The sequence below is a fragment of the Hylobates moloch genome, unplaced genomic scaffold (assembly GCF_009828535.3).
Source record: "Hylobates moloch isolate HMO894 unplaced genomic scaffold, HMol_V3 SCAFFOLD_12, whole genome shotgun sequence".
Lineage (NCBI taxonomy): Eukaryota > Metazoa > Chordata > Mammalia > Primates > Hylobatidae > Hylobates > Hylobates moloch.
Genome location: NW_026652287.1, coordinates 47262907 through 47284029, shown reverse-complemented (window position 1 = coordinate 47284029; position 21123 = coordinate 47262907). Strand labels below are relative to the sequence as shown.

Sequence of the window (21123 nt, the reverse complement as noted above, 5' to 3'; positions counted from 1 at the left end):
TCTCTGGGAAGAGGACATTTGAACAGAGACTTGAATGACAAGAAGGCATAAGCCATGCCAAGAGCCCAGGAGAAGAGGTTCTGGGCAGAGGCTTTGCACTGGGAGTGGCTTGTCAGAATTTTAACAAAAAGAGGGTTACTTAGGCTGGTTTGAAGTTGGAGCTGGGTGGTTAACAGGAGACAAAGCATAGAGTTTCAAAGACAATGCTCTCATCCTGAGAAGTGGCCTGGTCAAATGTGTTTCCGACCTTCGCTGTCCAGTAATACAGGAGCCACTTGTCACAGGGGCTCAGGAGCACTCAACTGTGGCTATCAAGACAGCTAAACTGAACTTTCTTTTTTAAAATTTAATTTTAATTTTTAGAGACAGGGTCTCACTCTGACACTCAGGCTGGAGTGCAGTTCTTGGAGCATCCTGGGCTCAAGAGATCCTCCTGCCTCAGCTTCAGTTGTAGCAGAGACTACAGGTATGCACTACCACACCTGGCTTATTTTATTTTTTGTAGATATGAGGTCTTGTTATGTTGCCCAGGCTGATCCTGAACTCCTGGCCTCAAGAAATCCTCCATGACCAGACTCTAAAATTAAAAAAAAAAAAAAAAAGATATGGCCGGGCACAGCGGCTCACGCCTGTAATCCCAGCACTCTGGAAGGCCGGGGGGGGGGGGGATCACTTGAGGTCAGGAGTTCGAGACCAGCCTGGCCAACATGGTGAAACCCCGTCTCTACTGAAAATATAGAAAAAAAATTAGCTGGTTGTGGTGGTGGGCACCTGTAATCCCAGCTACTCAGGAGGCTGAGGCAGGAGAATCGCTTGAACCCGGGAGGTAGAGGTTGCAGTGAGCCGAGATCGCGCCATTGCACTCCAGGCTGAGTGACAGAGAGAGATTCCATCTCAAAAAAAAATAAAAAAATGGCTTCCAAAAAATGTAAAATTAGGTGCGCGGCTGGCATTATTTTTCCACTGGGCAGCGCTGATCGCCTGTGAGGGCAGAGACTCTGCGACCTGGAGTCTCCCAGGCCGGGGGCGACGGCCCAGACGGGATGCGGTGGAGAGAAGTTTCCGCATGTATTATGTGGTCATGAATCATGTCAGGGAATTGCCACGGCCCCCGCTGAATGGGGAGGCGCTGCCTCGGGCGCTGGGTAGCAGAGCCCGGACTCTGAACACTGGTCTGCCCCCGAACTGGAACTCCCATTTTCAGTATCGTCCGCTTGAAACCTCCCAAGAGCCCTCGAGGGGGCGAGAGCGGGATCCAAACCCCTCGGGGGCGAGAGCGGGATCCGAACCCCTCGGCCGCGAAAGCGGGATACGAACCCGGCCGGACTCCCGAGGTCCGAGCGCGCCGCGTGACCGCCACTCCGAACGTTCGCAACGTTCACAACGGACCCGGGCCGCTGGACCTCAAGGGTCAGGCGCCACTCAGAAAAGCTCCAGGAGGCCGGGCGCGGTGGCTCACGCTTGTAATCCCAGCACTTTGGGAGGCCGAGGCGGGCGGATCACGAGGTCAGGAGATCAAGACCACGGTGAAACCCCGTCTCTACCAAAAATACAAAAAATTAGCCGGGCGTGGTGGTGGGCGCCTGTAGTCCCAGCTACTCGGAGAGGCTGAGGCAGGAGAATGGCGTGAACCCGGGAGGCGGAGGTTGCAGTGAGCCGAGATCGCGCCACTGCACTCCAGCCTGGGCGACAGAGCAAGACTCCGTCTCAAAAAAAAAAAAAAGAAAAGCTCCAGGATACGCTCACCTGTTGACAGACGCTGAGCCCGCAAACGCTCCTCCTCTCTCTTCACACTAGCCAACACCGCGGCGGCGCTCGACTTCCGCTTCTTTCCAGCGAATCCCCAGCTGAGCCTTCTTCTGCTCCCGCCACCATTACCAATCCAGCCAATCAGCTCTCAGAAAACCCGTTTATCTCCGCCCCCCCTCCCTCCTGCCAATCACTTAGGGTGCGAGCACCGCCCTTCCCGCCTTCTTTAGCGAGCGCCGCGCGCCACCGCTCGGCGGTTGGCGGCGCTGCGCGCTGCGGGATACATCTCCCGGAAAAGCGAGGCGAGGGGCGGGCCACGCCGGTGCGGGGACCCTCAGGATTGGCCAGAAGGAGGCCGGCGCTGTGACTCCGTCCATTCCCGCCGTTGACATCCAAGTCGGAGACGCTGGGGATTGGTTCCCAGAGGACACGCTAAGAAGCCTGGAGACAGTTTCGCCCTCCTCACACGCTGCGGAGAGGGAGCTCCGCTGATTGGTCCGGGGAGTCTGGGCGCGCGCCGATCGGCGCTCCCGGATTGGCTGAGGGGGTGCGCGCGCCGCCGGGGAGCGTTGGCGGTGATTGGCCAGAGGGCGGAGGCCGGCTATTTGAAGGCGGCGCGCGGACTAGGTACGCACTTCAGTCAGCGGAGAGAAGAGGCGGGAGTGGACCTGCTCAGCCCTACCCCACTGACCCCACCGGACCCAGGAGCGGCCTCCGCCACAGCCACAGCCCCTGCCCCTGCTGCGGCGCGGCGAAGCGATGGCCAAGGTGTCGGTGCTGAACGTGGCGGTCTTGGAGAACCCGAGCCCTTTCCACAGCCCCTTCCGGTTCGAGATCAGCTTCGAGTGCAGTGAAGCCCTGGCGGACGGTGAGGCTGGGCCTGTGCGGGGACCCCCACCCCCGGGCCGACCCCGGCCTCCCCTCGGAGAACCGCTCCCATGGCCAACTTGATCTCCCCCATGAAATCCCTCGTCCCCCTTTTGCCAACCCCGATCTCCCCCAGCCCGCCAGTCAACCGGATCTCCCGGTGGAGAACCCCCGCCACCAGCCAACACGGACCTCCCCGTGACCTCCTCCCCCACTGCCCGCCTTGACCTCCCGGGTGGAGACCCCCCGCTAGCTAACTCGGACCTCCCCGTGACCTCTTCCCCCACTGCCCGCCCCGACCTCCCCATAGAGATTAATCCCCTCCAAGCCCCACTTCCCGCGTGGGGAACTTCATCCATCTTTTTTCTCTGGAGCTCTTCCTAGGTACCCGTTTTCATGGGGGAGACCTTATCGGCCTCCATTTCTTAACCCACGGAGATCTTCAGCCACCGTGGTTTCCCTGTGGCAAGACCCCCGCTTCAACCACCCATCCACTTTTGCCCACTTATTCCCTCTTTCCTGTAGTGAGATACTCACACCTCCCATTTTCCCTCTGGAGACCCCCAATATCCAGCCCCTTCCCATTTTCCCCGGGGGGAAATCCCAGTCATCTCCTATTTTCCCTATGGAGACCTCTCACCCAAGCTCCTTTCTCTCCTCACCATGAAGACCCTCCCCTCCAGTAACCTTTTTTTCCCTGTGAAAACCCCTCAACCCCTTTTCAGGACCGCTCTCACCCCCATCTTCCCATTTGTGTCCCACCAGTCCCCTCCCCAACCTGCCAATATTTCAATAACCCCACGCCTACCAGTTGCTGCTGCTTTTCTGCCCCAATGCACATACCCTGGAAACTGGTTTCCCTCCTTCGTTGGGGCCCAACCCCACTATGCTTGAGCTCTCCCTGGGAAAGGATGCTACTGTCTTTGAGGGGAACTTAGTCTCCCCAGCTCCCCTTCCCCACCTTCTTCTGTGGGCTTGGATAAACACACTGAGATCCGAGGGGTGGCATAGCCAGGCAGGCATTAGCTAGTTCTCCAGGTTTGCCCACCCGTTTCCAGCTGAGTTACTGCAGCAATTTTTCTGTCTCTTTTTCTTTCTTCTTTTTTTTTTTTGAGATAGAGTCTCGCTCTGTTGCCCAGGCTGGAGTGCAATGGCATGATCTCGGCTCACTGCAACCTCCACCTCCCGAGTGCAAGCGTTTCTTCTGCCTCAGCCTCCCGAGTAGCTGGGACTACAGGCGCCTGTCACCACGCCCGGCTAATTTTAGTATTTTTGGTGGAGGCAGGGTTTCACCACGTTAGCCAGGCTGGTCTCGAACTCCTCACCTCAAGTGATCCACCCACCTTGGCCTCCCCTCAAGTGATCCACCCGCCTTGGCCTCCCAAAGTGCTGGGATTACAGGCGTGAGCCACTGCGCCCGGTCTTCTTCTTCTTCTTTTTTTTTTTTTTAATATAGCTGGATAATCAGTGCCAAGCTCCCATTGCTTTTGATGGTCTGACCTAGTCTGGGGGATGGGTGGGTTGGGCTGAGCTGTGACGGGCTCCAGCTTCAAACAGTCTGCTGGAGCTCGGAGGTCACAGCCTCCTGTATATCTTTTCCAAGGTGCTTCTGCAGATGTACTTATTAATCTGTGTGACTTAAAGGTGGACATGGCTCTCATCTCATAGATGAGAAGACAGGAGCCACAAAGCGCAAAGACCTTTCATGTCAAGGCCTGTACATATCCAAAATCTAAGGTCACCCAGGGAGCCTTGGCACCGCTAAAAGGCAAGTCCTGCTTTCAGGAAGAAGTACTCCATTAGGCCGTTTTTCTGCTTGGTGGTTAAAAGAGAAAAGGCAGCAGCCGAGGAGGTGGTGATCTGGGGGCCTGTGAAGCCAGGATATGCTAACTAGTGCCTCTCGGGGGCAGGTAGGTGTTTTGCCCTCAAAGCTGGTCGCCTGGACTAGCTTGGGGCTGATAGAGTGAGATGTGGATGTGCTTTGGGTAGGCCAGTGGGTCTGTCTCTCCCCAGTCTCTCTCGCTCCTTTTTAAATTAAGGAGTCTACTTGTGGCTAACTATAGAATATGCCGAGTTAAATCCTTTCTGGAACAGGGCAGCGGGTAAATAAATAAATAAAGTGTAGAATGACGCTGTGGAATAAGATTTAATTTAAAAGCCAGGAGGAGATGGAAGGAAGTAATAGGTTGAGGGATTCCCAGCTCCCAGACGGCAGGAGATCAGGTTTCAATCAGCCTGTTGGTGTTCCTTGCATTTAAAAATGGTTGCGTGGTCATTATCTGGTACTTCTACTCCTAGGAAGCCCCTGCCCTGTGACTTTACTAACTTATTTATAGAATTAGAGCCGGAAGGGCTAAATTCAACCTGCTGGTCCTTTTTTTGTTTTTTTGGAGACGAAGTCTCGCTCTTGTCCCCCAGGCTGGAGTGCAATGGCGTGATCTTGGCTCACTGCAACCTCCGCCTCCCAGATTCAAGCGATTCTCCTGCCTCAGCCTCCCGAGTAGCTGGGATTACAGGCGCCTGCTACGACGCCCGGCTAATTTTTGTATTTTTAGTAGAGATGGGGTTTCACCATGTTGGCCAGGCTGGTCTTGAACTCTTGACCTCAGGTGATCTGCCCTCCTCAGCCTCCCAAAGTGCTGGGATTACAGGCGTGAGCCACTGCGTCCAGCCTCTGCTGGTCATTTTTTAATAGAAATGGAGTGACTTCACCAGAGTCACACAGCCAGTTTGTAGAAGTATTGGCACTGAAGTTTTGAATCTAAATTCTTTATCTTTGCTCCAATCCAGGGAAAGAAAGGAAGGATTCCCTATTTCAGGGGTGGAGCATAGATAGGAATGACCACAGAATTTATTGCCTAATCAGGACACTCAAAACGCAGTGAGGAGAAGTGCTATTATTATTATTATTATTATTATTATTATTATTATTTTTAATTATTTATTTATTTTTGAAATGAAGTCGCGCTGTGTCACCCAGGCTGGAGTGCAGTGGCGCCATCACAGCTCATTGCAATCTCCGCCTCCTGGGTTCACGCCATTCTCCTGCCTCAGCCTCCCAAGTAGCTGGGACTACAGGCGCCCGAAACCACGCCCGGCTAACTTTTTGGATTTTTAGTAGAGATGGGGTTTCACTGTGTTACCCAGGTTGGTCTCGATTTCTTGACCTCGTGATCCGCCTGCCTCGGCCTGGGATTACAGGCATGAGCCATTGCGCCCGGCCTATGATTATTATTATTATTAGAAATGGAGTCTCACTATGTCACCCAGGCTACAGTGCAGTGGTGCGATCTCAGCTCACTGCAATCTCCACCTCTCGAGTTAAAGCGATTCTCTGGCCTCAGTATCCCAAGTAGCTGGGATTACAAGCTTGAGCCACCATGCCCGGCTAATTTTTGTGTCTTTAGTAGAGACGAGGTTTCACCATGTTGGCCAGGCTGGTCTCAAATCTGACTGCAAGTGATCTGCCCACTTCAGCCTCCCAAAGTGCTGGGATTACACTTTGAATCCTAAGTGCCTGGCCAGGGAATGCTATTGTTAATTGCACCTGGATGATAAAGCTTTTCCTTCGAGTAACTCAAGTGAGAAATCCTGGCTCTTCCAGTCCTAGGGCTCTCTGTGACTGATCTGCCAGCTTGCTTTCTGCCTCTTTCTGGACTCCTCTCCCTGAAAAAGAGAATCTGCCTCACTCTCAGCAGTGTCAACTGAAAATCTGACGAAACCCCTAACCCAGATGTGTGAGGTAGCATATACCTGTAATTCCAGCACTTTGGGAGGCTAAGGAAGGAGGATCTCTTGAGCCCAGGCGTTTTGGGCCAGCCTGGGTAACACAGCAAAACCTTGTCTCTACAGAAACATCAAAAAATTAACAGGGCTTGGTGGCACATGTGGTCCCAGCTACTCAGGAGGCTGAAGTGGGAGGATTGCGTGAGGCCAGGAGGTCAAGGCTGCAGTGAGCCATGATTGCACCACTGCACTCCAACCTGGGTGAGAGAGCAAGACCCCATCTCAAAAAAAAAAAAAAAACACCCTAACCCCTAAGCCCCAGTTGGGTGACCCCTATTTCTCAGGGGCCCCAAGCCCCCTTTGCACTTTTATCTTCCATATCTGGAAATAGATTCTTCCACGTTTAGCTGAGAAATTCAACAGACACTGGTTGAATAAGTCATAGAAGCCAGATGTTCTGACCCAGAACTAACGAAGTTGTTATGGCAGCAGAGCTCATCTTTGATTATGAACAAAGGCAAAAAACAAACAAACAAAAAAAGGAGGCCGGGCACGGTGGCTCACGCCTGTAATCCCAGCACTTTGGGAGACCAAGGCAGGCAGATTACTTGAGGTCATAAGTTCGAGACCAGACTGGCCAACATGGTGAAACCCCGTCTCTACTAAAAATACAAAAAATTAGCTGGATGTGGTGGTGGGCGCCTGTAGTCCCAGCTACTCGGGAGGCTGAGGCAGGAGAATGGCGTGAACCCAGGAGGCAGAGCTTGCAGCGAGCCGAGAATTGCGCCACTGCATCCCAGCCTGGGCAATAAAGCAAGACTCCATATCAAAAAAAAAAAAAGAAAAAGCCAGGTGCGGTGGCTCACACCTGTAATCCCAGCACTTTGGGAGGCCGAGGCGGATGGATCACGAGGTCAGGAGTTCGAGACCAGCCTAACTGACAATGGTGAAACCCCGTCTCTACTAAAAATACAAAAATTAGCCAGGCATGGTGGCACGCGCCTATAATCCCAGCTACTCAGGAAGCTGAGGCAGAAGAATCGCTCGAACTCGGGAGGCAGAGGTTGCAGTGAGCTGAGATTGTGCCACTGCACTCCAACCTGGGTGACAGAGCGAGACTCTGTCTCAAAAACAAAGCAAAACAAAATGGCCAGGCACAGTGGCTTGCCCCTGTAATCCCAGCATTTTGGGAGACCAAGGCAGGTGGATCATCTGAGGTCAGGAGTTTTGAGACCAGCCTGGCCAATGTGGTAAAACCCTGTCTCTCCTAAAAATACAAAAGTTAGCTGGGCTTGGTGGCAGGTGCCTGTAGTCCCAGCTACTTGGGAGGCTGCAGCAGGAGAAGCGCTTGAACCCGGGAGGTGGAAATTGCAGTGAGCCCAGATTGCGCCATTGCATTCCAGCCTGGGCGACAGAGCAAGACTGTCCCAAAAAAAACAACAACAACAAAAAAGCAGGAAGCAGACTTTTTAGCTAGTTCAGCTACAATAATTGTGTACGTCTTTAATCTTATCGTATACATATATATATATAGTGGAGGTATGTCTTGCACAGGGACTAGCTTGTGAAGTTAGCGCAGAGAGATAACCTGGAGCACAGTCGAGTTGCCTTGACATTGCTCAGAAGGTTAGGTACCCACGTCATATGTACAGCTGTGTCGTGTACTCATAGCTATGAGTTCCTGCTGTATTGGTGATTTGTGTCCCATGTATAATTCTAAAGAAAGATTATATTTACAGATGAAATCATACACATATGTCTCTACTTACAACACTGCAGCCAGATTTTTTTTTTTAAAGAGATAGGGTATCACCATGTTGCCCAGGCTGGACTTGAACTCCTGGGCTTAAGCAATCCTCCCACCTCAGCTTCCTAAGTAGCTGGAACCACAGGTGCACATCACCATGCCTGGGCACTTCAGCAAATTTAAGATGATTCTCGACTGGGCGTAGTGGCTCACGCCTGTAATCCCAGCACTTTGGGAGGCCAAGGCGGGCAGATCACAAGGTCAGGATATCAAGACCATCCTGGCTAACACAGTGAAACCCCGTCTCTACTAAAAATACAAAAAAATTAGCCGGGCATGGTGGCCGGCGCCTGTAGTCCCAGCTGATTGGGAGGCAGAGGCACGAGAATGGCATGAACCCGGGAGGCAGAGCTTGCAGTGAGCCGAGATTGTGCCACTGCACTCTAGCCTGGGCGACAGAGCGAGACTCCGTGTCAAAAAATAAATAAATAAATTAGAATTACAGGTGCACACCACCACGCCCAGCTAATTTTTTTTATTTTTAGTAGAGATGGAGTCTCACTGTGTCGCTCAGGCTGGAGTGCAGAGGCATGATCTCAGCTCACTGCAACCTCCGCCTCCCAGGTTCAAGCAATTCTCCTGCCTCAGCCTCCTGAGTAGCTGAGACTACAGGGGCATGCCACCACGCCTGGCTAATTTTTTGTATTTTTTGTATCGCCGTGTTGCCCAGGCTGATCTCAAACTTATGAGCTCAAGCAATCCACTCGCCTCAGCCTCCCAAAGTGCTAGGATTACAGGCATGATCCAATGATCCACCTCGCCTGGCCCTATACCTATAACTTTTTTTCTTCCTTTCTTTCCTTCTTTTTTTTTTTTTTTTTTTTTTTTGACAGATGCTGGCTCTGTTGCCTAGGCTGGAGTGCAGTGGCATGATCTCGGCTCACTGCAACCTCTGCCTCCTCCCAGGTTCAAGCAGTTCTTATGACTCAGCCTCCTGAGTAGCTGGAATTACAGGTGCACACCATCATGCCCAGCTAAATTTTTATATTTTTAGTAGAGATGGGGTTTCACCATGTTGCCCAGGTTGGTCTCAAACTCCTGAGCTCAGTCAATCTGCCTGCCTCGGCCTCCCAAAGTGCTAGGATTACAGGCATGAGCCGCCGTGCCCAACTAGCTGCTGTAACTCTTGAGTCAGTATTTCTCTACAGCCCTCAGTTAATTCTCCAGTTTCTTTCCAACCCTGGTTAAAAGAGCCATTTCAGCCCATGTGCCTGACAGTCAACACAGTACATTTTTTCTTTTTCTTTTTTTTCCTTTGAGATAGGGTCTCTGACGTCCAGGCTGGAGTGCAGTGGCTCGATCATGGCTCACTGCAGCCTTGAACTCCTAGGCTCAAGTGATCCTCCAACCTCAGCCTCCCACATAGCTGGGACCACCGGCACGCCCCACCACACCCAATTAATTTTGTTGATTTTTAATAGAGTCGAGTCTCCCTATGTTGCAAGGGCCCATTTCTTTCGGTGAGTTTCCACATGCTCTTTGTTTAGGTTTTGCCAATTAGTATTGACCTCAGCTGGACAACATCAGGTGCTCGTGGGTACCCTTTAGTCTTTTTTGTCTACCTTCCCAGGACGTTAATTAAATGCACCCGTACAGGATTCTACCGGCTATGAGAGGAAAGGGCTGAAGGAAGTATACCAAAATGATACAACTGCTTTAGAAAGGGGAGAGCAGGGCTGGCTGGCTTTTCTGTCTTCCCCCAAAACTTGATTCCAGTTGTGTCACTACTTGTAACAAAAATAAATCAACAGGCTGGGCATGATGGCTTAGACAAATTACAGCACTTTGGGAGGCCAAGGTGGGAGGATTGCTTGAGACCAGGCTGGGCAACCAAGCAAGACTTCATCTCTAAAAACAATTTAAAAATTCCCTGGGCGTGTGGCACAAGCCTGTGGTCCCAGCTACTTGGGAGGCTAAGGCAGGAGAATCACTTGAGCGCAGGAATTTGTGGCTGTAGTGAGCTATGATTACGCCACTGCACTGCAGCCTGGGTGATAGACCGAGACCCCGTCTCTAGGGGTCTAGGAAGAAAAAAAAGTCAACTTCCTCCCTGCAAATAATAAGAGGCTAGTTTGACCAAACACCTGTGAGTTCAATGGTCACCCATATCCTACAGACCTGCTATAGGGTTCCTGAGTGAAACCACAAAGGGACGGGTAGCCAGTGCATCAAAGAAGGGCGTGGGGCTCAGGTGACAAGCCTCTGTAGTCATGACCCAGCAGCAGTGTGCTTCCAAAGTTGGATGCTTTTGTGGGACACTGGACCAAGGAACAGGGCGGCTTCTGAGAGAGTTTGCTTCCTGTGAAAATCACAGCTTGTGAAACTTCCCCCAGCTGCTAGAGCTGAAGGGTTGTGTAATTTCTAAAGAGCCGAAAATAAGTTTCAAGCCTCTTGCCAAGCCTCCCTGTACCAGCATGACCTTGCCCCTGATACACTTGGACCTCCTGCAAGAGGCCATGTTGACCGGAATTTCCTGTGATTGACAGCCAGAGGCTCCATAAGCAGTTTCCTTTCATCTCAATGGAGCATATTCAGGGGATTGGGGCCCTCCTGCTGGATGGGGTGCAAGAGTTAGGGTTTGAGGCCGGGCGCGGTGGCTCACACCTGTAATCCCAGCACTTCGGGAGGCCAAGGCGGAGGGATGACCTGAGGTCAGGAGTTCGAGACCAACCTGGCTAACGTGGTGAAACCCGATCTCTACTAAAAATACAAAAAATTAGCCAGCTATGGTGGCGGGCGCCTGTAATCCCAGCTACTCAGGAGGCTGAGGCAGGAGAATCACTTGAACCCGGGAGGCAGAGGTTGCAGTGAGCCGAGATCTCACCATTGCACTCTAGCCTGGACAACAAGAGTGAAACTCTATCAAAAAAAAAAAAAAGTGTTTGGAGGATCACCCCGGGATGCCGCATTTGTTGACTGAGTTGCCCAAATGTCTCTAAGTAGGCATGACTTGGTGCCAGATCTGGAAGACCATGGTGGCTGGCTCCCTGAGCAGCCTCACCTTCCCCCTCCTGCAGGCTGGCTCTCCTGCCGGATTGGAATCTGCCGCCCTGCCCCAGTTGTCGAGGGATCCACTTCGTTGAGTGGCACCGGTCCCTGTGTGTGAAAGAGGATGCTGCTTCCTATCCCAGCACCCAGTGGGCAGGGCCCTGAAATGACCCAACTCCCTGCCGTTCCCTTCTCAGCATGTCTGTGTCACGTGGCTCTTAATTCAGCCTCTGCCATACAGTTCACGCTCAGGCGTTGAGAGGCCCAGGTTTCCCTGGAGGTACAGTCAAGGTCACCTGTCATAGCTAGGCTTACAAAACAGAATTCCCTAATGGAGGTAGAGCTTCTTGCCCACCTCAGCATTAAAGACTGCAGTACCTGGCACTAAGTGTTTGACAGATGGAATAATAGTCTTTTAACATATTAAGGATCTGTCTAAAATTACCACAAGGCTGGGCACAGCAGCCCACACCTGTGATCCCAACATGGTGGGAGTCCGAGGCAGGAGGATCGCTTGAGCCCAGGAGGTTGAGGCTACAGTAAGCCATGAACATACCACTGCATACCAGCCTAGGCAACAGAGGGAGACTGTCTCAAAAAATAAGTAAATAAAAATAAAATACAAGATGTGGCCAGGCGCAGTGGCTCACACCTGTAATCCCACCAGTTTGGAAGGCTGAGGCGGGCAGATCACTTGAAGTCAGGAGTTGGATACCAGCTTGGCCAACATGGTGAAACCCCATCTCTACTAAAAATACAAAAAGAGGCCAGGTACAGTGGCTCACACCTGTCATCCCAGCCCTTTGGGAGGCCGAGGCGGGTGGATCACCTGAGGTCAGGAGTTATAAACCAGTCTGATCAACATGGTGAAACCCTGTCTCTACTAAAAATAAAAAAATTAGGCCGGGCGCGGTGGCTCACGCCTGTAATCCCAGCACTTTGGGAGGCCGAGGCGGGCGGATCACGAGGTCAGAAGATCGAGACCATCCTGGCTAACACGGTGAAACCCCGTCTCTACTAAAAATACAAAAAATTAGCCGGGCGTGGTGGTGGGCGCCTGTAGTCCCAGCTACGCAGGAGGCTGAGGCAGGAGAATGGCGTGAACCCCGGGGGGCGGAGCCTGCAGTGAGCCGAGATCGCGCCACTGCACTCCAGCCTGGGTGAAAGAGCGAGATTCCGTCTCAAAATACCAGTATCAGAGGTGGCAGGAGAATTGTTGAAACTGGAGGCAGAGATTGTATGACGCAATCCACTTTCACTCAACCTGGGCGACAAAAAGAATCAGCTAGGCGTGGCAGAGAGCACCTATAATCCCAGCCACTCGGGAGGCTGAGGTACGAGAATCACTGGAACCTGGGAGGCGGCGGTTGCAGTGAGCCAAGATCACATCACTGTACTCTAGCCTGTGTGACAGAACAAGACTCCATCTCAAAAAAAAAAAAAAAAAAAATACAAGAGCCTTTCCCTGCCTTCTTTCTGTTGAGCTATTTCAATTCGTTAACCCTCCTATGTCTTTGCAGACCTGGAGTGGAAGATCATTTATGTTGGCTCGGCTGAGAGTGAGGAATTTGATCAGATCCTAGACTCGGTGCTGGTGGGCCCTGTGCCAGCAGGGAGACACATGTTTGTCTTTCAGGTAAGAAAGATGAGGCCTTAGGCCTTAGCCCTTAGCCCTTGACTCCTAGAAACATCTTTTACCTGAAATCCCAGAGTGCTTCAGGAATCAAAAGTTCAAGTTCAGCTGGGCACAGGGGCTCACGCCTATAGACCCAGCTACTCCAGGGGCTGAGGTGAGAGGATTGCTTAAGCCCAGGAGTCTGAGGCTGCAGTGAGCCACTGCACTCCAGCCTAGGCAACACAGTGAGACCCTGTCTCTAAAAAAAGAAAAAAACAAGTATTAAAAAAATAGAGGCCGGGCACAGTTGCTCATACCTGTAATTCCAGCACTTTGGGAGGCCGAGGTGGGAGGATTGCTTGAGGCCAGGAGTTTGAGACCAGCCTGGGCAATATAGTGAGACCGCATCTCTACAAAAAATTTAAAAATCAGCAGAGCATGGTGGTGTGCGCCTGCAGTCTCAGACACTTGGGAGGCTGAAATGGGAGGATCATTTGAGCCTGGGAGATGGAAGCTACAATGAGCCAAGACCACACCACTGCACTCCAGCCTGGGCAACAGAGTAAGACCCTATCTCAATCAATCAATTAAAAAAAAATTTAGAAGTTCAGGTTCAAATCCTAGTTCTACTGTCAGGAACTATCTGACCTCTCAGAGGCCGTCAGGCCCTCCCTTCCCCCACCTCTGTGTCAAAGCTGCCACTGATTTACAGGCAATTCTCATTATTCACAAGAGTTACGTTCTATAAAGTTGCCACGAACACTGAATTAGTGAATACTGAACCATTGCCCCAGGGGAAATACAGGGTTAGATTCTTGGAAGTCACGTTTTCGTCAACCGGTCAATAAGTAAACTTGTATGTGTGTTTCTGCTGAAAAGACACCAGGCCGGCTATGGTGGCTCACACCTGTAATCCCAGTACTTTGGGAGGCTAAGGTGGATGGATCGCCTGAGGTCAGGAGTTCGAGACCAGCCTGGCCAACGTGATGAAACCCCGTCTCTACTAAAAATACAAAAATCAGCCAGGTGTGGTGGTGCGTGCCTGTAATCCCAGCTACTCAGGAGGCTGCGGCGAGAGAATCGCGTGAACCTGGGAGGTGGAGATTGCAGTGAGCTGAGATCGCACCAGTACACTCCAACCTGGGTGATACAGCGATACTCTGTCTCAGAAAAAAAAGAAAGACACCTTATTTAATAGATACAGTGGTTCATTTATGTTGAATTTACAGCCAACAGCGCTATAATTCTCCTGAATGAAACTTCTCTAATACACATATTTTCCATAAGGCCTTTCTTGTACCCTACACTGCACTTCAGCACTACCGTTGGGTGCCATCATAGACAGCAAACTCACCAACAAAAAGCACAAAACATGGAAAAAAGCACTAAGTAGGCTGAGGAAAGGACGCTCATTCACAGTGAGAGCTGAGACCAGAAGACAGAGTGTTGTCTTGTTTGACCTCAGATGGGAACAGGCGTGGTAGGTAACTCTAGGTGGGAACAGGCATGGTAGGTAACTCCAGTTTTTCCCTGCTCTGTGCATGTCTGCAAGTGACTGTGAAAGCACGCAGATATTCATCTTGGGGTTACAAATAAATTTAGCAGGTAGGTCAACTTGCACATATGGAACCCATGAATAATGAGGATGGACTGTAACTCCTAAATGGCTCTCATGCAGCACCCTACCTGGGTTTTCAAATGTAGATTCTGGCTGGGTGTGGTGGCTTCCAGCACTTTGGGAGGCAGAGGCGGGAGGATTGCTTAAGGCCAGGAGTTCCAGACTAGCCTGGGCCACATAGCGAGACCCCCATCTCTACAAAAAATAAAAAACTTAGCTGGGTGTGGTGGCTTGCACCTGTCGTTCCAGCTACTTGGGAGGCTGAAGCAGGAGGCTTGCTTGAGCCTGAGAGTTTGGGGCTACAGTGAGCTATGATTGCACCTCTGCACTGCATTCTGGGTGACAGCGAGACCCGTCTCTACAAAAAATTAAAAAATTAACCAGGCATAGTGATGCAGGCCTGTAGTGCCGGCTACTAGGGAGGCTGAAGCAGAAGACTCTCTTGAGGCCAGGTGCCATGGCTCACACCTGTAATCTCAACACTTTGGGAGGCTGGGGCAGGCAGATCACTTGGGGTCAGGAGTTAAAGACTAGACTGGCCAACATGGTGAAACCCTGTCTCTACTAAAAAATACAAAAATTAGCTGGATGTGGTGGTGCACATCTGTTATCCCAGCTACTTGGGAGGCTGAGGCATGAGAATTGTTTGAATCCGGGGGGTGGAAGTTACAGTGAGCTGAGATTGCACCACTGCACTCCAACCTGGGTAACAGAGTGAGACCCTGTCTCTAAAAAAAAAAAAAATAGGCTCGCTTGAGCCCAGGAGTTCCAGGAGTTTACAGTGACCTGTGATTGCACCACTGCACTCCAGTCCGGATGACAGAGGGAAACGCCATCTTTTTAAAAAAAGAAGGCGGCCGGGCGCGGTGGCTCACGCTTGTAATCCCAGCACTTTGGGAGGCCGAGGCGGGCGGATCACGAGGTCAGGAGATCGAGACCACGGTGAAACCCCGTCTCTACTAAAAATACAAAAAATTAGCCGGGCGTGGTGGCGGGCGCCTGTAGTCCCAGCTACTCGGAGAGGCTGAGGCAGGAGAATGGCGTGAACCCGGGAGGCGGAGCTTGCAGTGAGCCGAGATTGCGCCACTGCACTCCAGCCTGGGCGACAGAAAAAAAAAAAAAAAGGCTGGCACAGTGGCTCACGCCTGTAATCCCAGCACTTTGGAAGGCCAAGGTGGGCGGATCACGAGGTCAGGAGATTGAGACCATCCTGGCTAACATGGTGAAGCCTCGTCTCTACTAAAAAATACAAAAAATTAGCCAGGCCTGGTGGCGTGCACCTGTAGTCTCAGCTACTCGGGAGGCTGAGGCAGGAGAATGTCGTGAACCCGGGAGGCAGAGCTTGCAGTGAGCTGAGATCACGCCACTGCACTCCAGCCTGGGTGACAGCAAGACTCCGTCTCAAAAAAAGAAAGAAAAAGAAGAAAAAAAAACAAATGGAGATTCTAAGTTCTCCAGGTGATTTTTCAGGATCCTCTGCTCGGATACACTCCCTTACCTCCATCACTGCTGTTACCTCCCTAATCCAAGCTACCACATCCTATCTAACCCCTTCAGCCACCACTACTAAATCCACTGACAGGCCCTATCTACTCGACAATCAGGACTGGCCTGGGTGTGCAACCCAGGCAGCTGCACAGGACCCCACACTTGGTGCGATACTCTGCTGTCACCGTCTGAAACCTAATAGGTTTTCCAGAGGGGCCCGGTGTTTACATTTTGCATTGGTTTTATTTTGCACCAATTACGTGGCTGGTCTTGTTTGCAGCAGTACACCCTGAATCTGTCCTTTACTGCCCAGTCTAGGCCAAGTCCACTGCCTTTCCAGGATGACTGGTGTAAGCCTTCTGCTTCCACTACAGTCTCCTCCTGTCACAGCTCCACACTTTGCCAGTGGCTTCTTTTCAGATCACAAGAGTGATGTGGCACTTAACCTCCTGCTTACCCTCTTGCCCTTTCCCAATCCCTTATCTGGCCCCTGGGTGGCCTGATACCACCTGCCTCACCTGTTCAGCTTTATGCCACTGTTCCCTGGCTCACCACGCTCCTCCAGAGTACCACACCCCTCTCCCTGCCACAGTCAACATTTTGTAGTCATTTGTGGGATTGATTCCGTCTTTCCATCAGTTGACAACTCCTGGCTGGGCACAGTGACTCACACCTGTAATCCCAGCCCTTTGAGAGGCTGAGGTCAGAGGATCGCTTGAGTCCAGGAGTTTGAGACCAGCCTAGGCAACATGGAGAAACCCTGTCTCTACAAAAAATAATTGACTAGACATGTTGGCACACACCGTGGTCCCAGCGATTTGGGAGGCTGAAGCGGGAGGATTGCTTGAGCCCAGGAGTTCAAGGATGCAGTGAGCCATGATGGCGCCATTGCACTCCAGTCTGGGTGACAGAGGGAGACCAGACCCTGTGTAAAAAAAAAAAAAAAAGTCCAGGCATGGTGGCTCACACCTGTAATCCCAACACTTTGGGAGGCCAAGGTGGGCAGATCACCTGAAGTCAGGAGTTTAAGACCAGCCTGGCCAACATGGTGAAATCCCGTCTCTACTAAAAATGCAAAAAAAAAGGCTGGGCGTGGTGGCTTATGCCTGTAATCCCAACACTTTAGGAGTCCAAGACGGGTGGATCACCTGAGGTCAGGAGTTCGAGACCAGCCTGGCCAACATGGCGAAACCCCGTCTCTACTAAAAATACAAAAATTAGCCGGGCATGGTGGTGGGCACCTGTAATCCCAGCTACTCGGGAGGCTGAGGCAGGAGAATCACTTGAACCTGTGAGGCAGAGGTTGCAGTGAGCCGAGATCGCACCATTGCACTTCAGCCTGGGCAACAGAGCAAAACTCCACTGAAAACAAAACAAAACAAAATTAGCCGGGTGTGATGGTGTGCACTTGTAGTCCCAGCTGCCTGGGACGCTGAGGCAGAATTGCTTGAACCCAAGAGGCAGAAGTAAAAAAAAGAAAACTGAGGGCAGAGAGCATACTTTTTGCTCAATAAATACATTTTGCTTGGGAATCTTTGTACTAATGACATCGAGGCATGGCTATGGCACTGCTAAGGCCTAGGATGTGTCTCCCCTAGGCCGACGCCCCCAACCCATCCCTTATCCCAGAGACTGATGCCGTGGGTGTGACTGTGGTCCTCATCACCTGCACCTACCATGGACAGGAGTTCATCCGAGTGGGCTACTACGTCAACAACGAGTACCTCAACCCCGAGCTGCGTGAGAACCCGCCCATGAAGCCAGATTTCTCCCAGGTGGGGCCTGTTTCCACTTCCTGCTTCCCACAAGGCCGTTCTTTATACTTGGGGGGAGTTCAGCCATTCAATTTGGGAGTCAAGGTCACTTCTTAAGGTTTTCAAGTAATGTTCAGTTCTTACAGTACAGAGTTAGAACAGGAGAAAAAGGCCTTTGTTTCTCAAAGGCATGTCTTAGAGAATTAAGATTAGATAGGCCAGCCTGGGCAACATAGTGAGACCCTGTCCCTAACCCCCGCAAAAAAAAAAAAATGAGCCAGATGTGGGTGGTGTGCTCTACTCTGGAGGCTGAGGTGGGAGGATTGCTTGAGCCCAGGAGTGAGGCTGCAGTGAGCTCAGATCGTGCCACTGCATTCCAGCCTGGCCAACAGAGTGAGACTGTCCCTTAAAAAACAAAAAAGAGAGAGGTTCTGGGCCAGGCGCAGTGGCTCACGCGTCGTAATCCCAGCACTTTGGGAGGCCGAGGCTGTCGGATCACCTGAGGTCAGGAGTTTGAGACCAGCGTGGCCAACATGGTGAAATGCAGTCTCTACTAAAAATACAAAAATGAGCCAGGTATGGTGCCTTGCACCTGTAGTCCCAGCTACACAGGAGGCTGAGGCAAGAGAATCGCTTGAACCCGGACGGCAGAGGTTGCAGTGAGACGAGATCACATCATTGCACTCCAGCCTGGGCAACAAAAGCAAAACTCCTTCTCAAAAAAATAAATAAATAAATAAATACATAAAAAGGTCCTGGCCACAGGTGTTTTCTGGAGTTCCATATGTAGGTTGCTCTTGCTGGGCTTGAGACGGGTGATTGGGGGTGTCCTGGCTCTATGGGAGCAAGGAGAGGGCGTACCAACAAGGGTTGATGTTCCTCTTCCTGCCCCAGCTCCAGCGGAACATCTTGGCCTCGAACCCCCGGGTGACCCGCTTCCATATCAACTGGGACAACAACACGGACAGGCTGGAGGCCACAGAGACCCAGGACCCCTCCCTGGGCTGTGGCCTCCCACTCAACTGCACTCCTATCAAGGGCCTGGGCCTCCCTGGCTGCATCCCTGGCCTCCTCCCTGAGAACTCCATGGACTGCATCTAACTGCAGGAACCGAGTGTCCCAGCACACCGGGAGGGGCAACCAGGCCTCCCAGCGAGTCCTGCAGGGCCCATCTAGAGGACTTTGGGGGCCATCAGCTGCATCCAGGTCTAACTCAGCCCCTTGGAAAGAACAGGTTTCGGGTCTCCCCTAGTCCTGGCCAGAAGGATGATCTCACTTTTCCTCTACAGGCCTATAAGAAGCAAAGTACTTCAGCTCTAAATTCTGACTTGTGTTCTTTTCGTCTTCATAAATTCTACCTAAGGCCACTGTGCCACTGTGCACCCTTGAGTACCATTGACCCAAAGCTTTCCCACAGACCTCCCTGGCCCGCCTAGAGGCTTTCTTGGTCAGTGCCTGTCAAGGCTCCGGTCCTGCTGAGCCAAAGGCTCTGTCATTCCTTTCTCTTCCTGTACATCTGAGCAGATCCACTCCAGCTTTCTGGTGTCACAGGCAAGAATCTTGGTTAGTAGGTAGACTTAGATCCCATTTTTGTCCTGCTCCCAGGAAGATATCTTAGGTCTTCTTCAATCCAGCAGCCCCTCCCAGAGGTGTGATCAGCAGGATGCTGAGGAACCATGTTGCCTTTCCTGTCAATCACAGCCACCTTCCTGTTATCTCCTAAATGGATCTGGCTTTTCCTGGAGGCTGCCGTGGTTGGAAGATGGTATCAGAGGGCCTGCCTGTGCAGTCTGTCTCCAGGCCAGGGTCAGGGACCCTCTGCCTCTGGCAGCCTTAACCTGTCCTCTGCTAGGACCAGGGTGATTTCAAGCCAGGGAAGCAACTGGGACCCTGAAAACTGTCCCTCCCCAGCCCGCTCCCCCTCTCTGTGCCCTGGTCCCCTTGCTGCCATGTGGATGCTGTTGTGATTGCTGTTTGTATATTATTAAAATGTTTTTATATTAAAAATGTTTGGTTGGTCTGAAAATTAAAAGCACTTCGTTTAGAATTATTGTTTGTGCTTTTGTCTCTGGTGGACTGAAGAAACTTTGTCCACTCTTCCCCAGAAGTGGCCTCTTGCCCTGTCCAGTGGGTTGGCTGTCCCATGTCTTCTTCCCAGCTTCCTACTCCAGTCTTAATTGGTTCTACAGTTGTATTCCAGACCGAGGTTCCAGGAGGGGTTTTTCTTTGTCAGAACTTAAACCAGCTGTCCTGCAGACAGATTATAATGAGTGATTTTTCAGACTTTGCCCTTGACCCACAGGAAGAAATTAACATTGTGATCCCAACACACAAACAGCAATGCTTTTATTAAATTTTACTAAACCTTACCATGTAACCATCCAGAGGCGGAGTGGTCAGCCATTTCCCCATAATTCACAGAAAGGCTCTGACTCTCCCTCCCTGGAACCGTGGTTGACCTGGGAACATGGGGGCAGACAGCAGCTGGAGAAGGTGGAGGCTATTCAAGTCGAAGCAGCAGATCGGCTTGTAGTTGAGCCCAGCTAGCCCTTCCGAGTCGGGGTGACCTGGCTTTTCCCCTCCCCAGACCGTCTCTTAAGTGCTTCTCAATCAGGAGCAGTTCGGCCCCACAAGAGCACATTCACCAACGTCAGGAGACAGCGGTTGCCACAGCCAGCAGGAAGACAGAGGAGGGGCTATTGGCATCCAGTGGGTAGAGGCGGGGGATGTTGCTTAACACCCAGTGGTGCACAAGACACCCCCTAGCAGAAAATGATCCAGCCTCACTGTCAGTAGTGTCGCAGTTGGGAAACCCCGACTGTCCTCTGCTAAGTGTGTACTGAAAGAGGATCCTGAAGGAAGGGGCAGGTTCCCTTTGCATTGCCCAAACAGGAAATACAGACGGGGAATAGGAGCAGGGAATCTGCCTGGCTGTACCCCAGATTCCTCATCTGTGCAATGGGAGTGATGATGGTAGCACCTACGCGATGGGAGTGTGGTGCGAAGGAGCGTTAAGTGGGTGCCAGCTCTTACTACTGGCAGGATCCCAGGGCTAGGGCCCAGCAAAGGGGTGGACACTGAGCGCCCCTTCCCAGCCACCCCTTGCGCCGGGCCCGGCATCCTCCTGACTGCGGCTGGGAAAACCCAGGAGGCCTCGCGGCCTGGCCCCCAAGCAGGCCTGGCCACGGCTGCCTAGCGCCAGGCCTTATGAATGACGCCGGCGGCGGCCGGGCGACCTCTGACCTGCGCGCCGGCCGCGCCCCTCCCCCGCTGGCAGGTGGACAGCGGCTGCGCCGGGCAGGCCGCGGCGCCAACCCCGGCTGGCCGACAGCCGCTGCCGCACTGAGCGGGGGCGGGGGACTGCGGCGCGCGCGGGGCCGGCCGGGCGCCCGCCGGGGCCGCCTCCTGAGCCTCGGAGCGCTGCGCGGCCGCCAGCCAGCCTCCGCCGCCCCGCCCCGCCGGCCCGGGCCCGCAGACTGTGCCTCCGCCCCCCCCCCCCCCCCCCCCCCCC

At 52.3% G+C, this 21123-nt stretch overlaps 1 protein-coding gene across 1 annotated transcript; it reads left to right on the top strand.

Moving 5' to 3' along the window:
- Nucleotides 1-1728: 1728 nt before the first annotated feature.
- On the top strand, nucleotides 1729-19659 carry ASF1B (anti-silencing function 1B histone chaperone). Its single transcript, XM_032169937.2, has 4 exons — nucleotides 1729-2617; nucleotides 12658-12773; nucleotides 17457-17633; nucleotides 18507-19659. Exons 1-4 carry the CDS (start codon nucleotides 2509-2511, stop codon nucleotides 18711-18713), a joined length of 609 nt encoding a protein of 202 aa, XP_032025828.1. The 5' UTR covers nucleotides 1729-2508; the 3' UTR covers nucleotides 18714-19659.
- Nucleotides 19660-21123: the final 1464 nt, after the last annotated feature.

What these genes read in the sequence shown, in the direction of transcription:
- ASF1B (XM_032169937.2), top strand. Translation starts at nt 2,509, where the DNA reads ATGGCCAAGGTGTCGGTGCTGAACGTGGCGGTCTTGGAGAACCCGAGC. An exon ending in CAGTGAAGCCCTGGCGGACG is followed by an intron (nt 2,618 to 12,657) that starts GTGAGGCTGGGC and finishes ATGTCTTTGCAG; the next exon opens with ACCTGGAGTGGAAGATCATT. An exon ending in TGAAGCCAGATTTCTCCCAG is followed by an intron (nt 17,634 to 18,506) that starts GTGGGGCCTGTT and finishes TTCCTGCCCCAG; the next exon opens with CTCCAGCGGAACATCTTGGC.